A 2592-nucleotide genomic window follows, 5' to 3' on the forward strand; every position below is an offset into this window, starting at 1 on the left:
TCTGTCACTGTGTCTTGCCTCCCCTAGCATACTGAGAGTCTTGCAGATAGGCCAGAATCTTCACTTTCCCAACTTCCTTCCAGTACTCAAGACAGAGCCGTCCTCATCCAGAAGCCCAAGGAAGCATCAGTGGATAGGCTAAGGATGATTCTCTGGAATATTCTTGACCCTGGTAATATCCTTCTGAAGCAGAATCAGCCTGGACATCTGCTTCTCTATACCTCTCACTTCATCCCACACACTCAGAGAGGCCAGACGCACTGGAAACTTCCACTGGAGATCTCAGCAGTGATAACCTCAGTAATTGGAGGGCAGTAACTAGAGATAAGACAGTCAAATTATTATAATCCAGGAGGCAAGCAAAGCAAATGCAGGGTTCTGGGCCATTTTATAGGGGATTCATGGGGAGTTCAGGAAGGAAGAGACAAAAATCTCGGAGAGGAATAGTAATTTCCAAGAGATTCCATACGGCCTAAATGATGTTCCCTACCTACGAATTAGGCTGACTCCAGCCCGCCCAGACTGCACACAGCTATTTAAGAGGTGAGCGAGGGCAGAAGGTCCAGCCGCTCTCTGTACAGTCTCCTGTCTCTCGCACCACCTTGCAGCACATCCTGGAAACCATGAGCCGCCAGCTGCACCCCTACCCCGGCGGGGAGCGCCTGGGCTTCAGCGGCTGCTCCACAATCATCTCGGGCAGGGTCAGCAGCAGCTCTGCCTCGTTCAGGGCCGGAGTCAAGAGCACAGCTGCCTTTGGTAGCAGGAGCCTCTTCAACCTGGGGGGCGGCCGGCGCCTGGCCCTGAGCACCTCGGCCGGGCGGGGCGGCACCTTTGCACTGGGCCACTGCGCTGGTACTGGTGGCCGCTTGGGGGGCTTTGTAGGCACCATCTTTGGCAGCGCCGGCCTGGGGCCTGCATGTCCATCTGTGTGCCCGCCGGGAGGCATCCCTCAGGTCACCGTCAACAAGAGCCTCCTGGCCCCCCTCAACGTGGAAGTGGACCCCAAGATCCAGAAAGTGCGCTCCCAGGAGCGGGAGCAGATCAAGGCGCTGAACAACAAGTTTGCCTCCTTCATTGACAAGGTGGGTCCTGGAGGATCTGTCCGTGCATTGGTGACCACTGTACACAAGGGTGCTAGCTCTGCCACTGACAGCTAGCTGCATGGGAACTGAGCCTCCCTTTCCTCATCTATAAAATGAGCAAAAAGTGGCTCTTACTCCCTAGGGCTGTAACGAGAAGGAATTGGATGTTTATAAAATGCTTAGAACAGTGCCCAGCACACATGCTGGATAAATCGGAGCTTCATTCCTTCTTTGCAGGAGAAGACCCTGGGAAGGAAGGGGGGTGCATAAGGGGCAGGAGATGCAAGGAATGGGTCCTCTGAGGGCTTTCAATGTCAGACAAAAAGATGGAGACACACATCCAGGACAGGGACACTAGAGGGACACAGGCCAGCAGGTGTCACAAGATATGATGCTTGGTGCATGGGGAAGGATTTGGGAGATAGGAAGTGGGGCAAGAGTGTAAGCCAGGTGAGTTTGTAGAGGAGATGGGAGAAAAGGGCCAGAAAATTGAAGGACGGGCCTGAAGGAAGAAGATGCAGAGGAGGGCATGTCAAGTGACATGTGTGTATTGTGTGTATATGTGTTGAGTAACAAGGAAGATGTCTCTGGAGATTCAGAGGTAGTGATCTCAATGAATGAGGAGGAGACAAAGAATAGGCTTCTTTTGTCTCCACCTGGGGCAGACCATGAGTGATAGGGGACATAATATTAGGAATAGCTGACATTCCTCAGTGCCTGGTGCTGTCTCAAGTGGTTCTCATTTATCAATGCACGATTCATGATTCTGTTATCATTCTGCCTCGTAGCTGAGGAAACTCAGACAGAGAGAGGCTAAGAAATGTGCCCCAGTTGATAGAACAGGCAGCTATAGACGGTGTCCCTCACTACTATGCTCGAGAAGAGGAAAGGTGATTGGAAGGGAGAGGACTGGAGTGGAAGAAACAGCTATCCCGAGAACTTTCTTTCTCTATCTAAGTCTGTTCTTTCCTAGCATATTTCCTTCTCTCCCTCCGGCTACAGAGATAGGTGAGAAGAGGAATGCTGGTGAGCAGCAGAGTGCTTGAATTTATTTAGTCCAAAAACATGAGACCTTTGTTCAAGTAGGAAGGAACCTTATAAAGATGTGATAATCCACACGCTGAAAAGCAAAGAAACAAACCAACTAAGAGCCATTTAGGCTGCACATAAGAAAGAGCATGCTAATGACCAGATGCCTTCCCAGTTCTATCCCTGAATCACTGTTTCTTCTCTGCTTCTCATTTCCCTTCACTCTGAAAACACCAGCATTTGTAGCAAAAGAAGCTCTCTCAATCACATAATAACGCACAGTGGCAGTTATAGCACTACTTAAGCCTATTTCCCAATTTCTTTTAGACTGGATCTTATTTCTTGTCCTGGAGACCCAGATGGACATGTCCCCTTGGCCGAATCCACTCTCTAAGGAGACTTGGTCTTTTCTGTCCCTTACCTCCTTCTCAGGATGACTGCTTCTGATTTCTGGGGCCCTCTTCTCACGCTTGAGAGGCAA

At 50.4% G+C, this 2592-nt stretch overlaps 1 protein-coding gene across 2 annotated transcripts in view; it reads left to right on the plus strand.

Annotated features, from left to right (window-relative positions):
• Nucleotides 1-623: 623 nt before the first annotated feature.
• KRT72 (keratin 72) overlaps nucleotides 624-2592 on the plus strand; it is a 13035-nt gene continuing 11066 nt past the window's right edge. For both annotated transcript variants that reach the window (XM_011375866.1, XM_011375867.1), the window contains exon 1: nucleotides 624-1082. In XM_011375866.1, coding sequence (XP_011374168.1) covers nucleotides 624-1082 — 459 coding nt within the window. The remainder of the gene's footprint in view (nucleotides 1083-2592) is intronic.

The sequence above is a fragment of the Pteropus vampyrus genome, unplaced genomic scaffold, assembly GCF_000151845.1.
Source record: "Pteropus vampyrus isolate Shadow unplaced genomic scaffold, Pvam_2.0 Scaffold276, whole genome shotgun sequence".
Taxonomy (NCBI): Eukaryota; Metazoa; Chordata; class Mammalia; order Chiroptera; family Pteropodidae; genus Pteropus; species Pteropus vampyrus.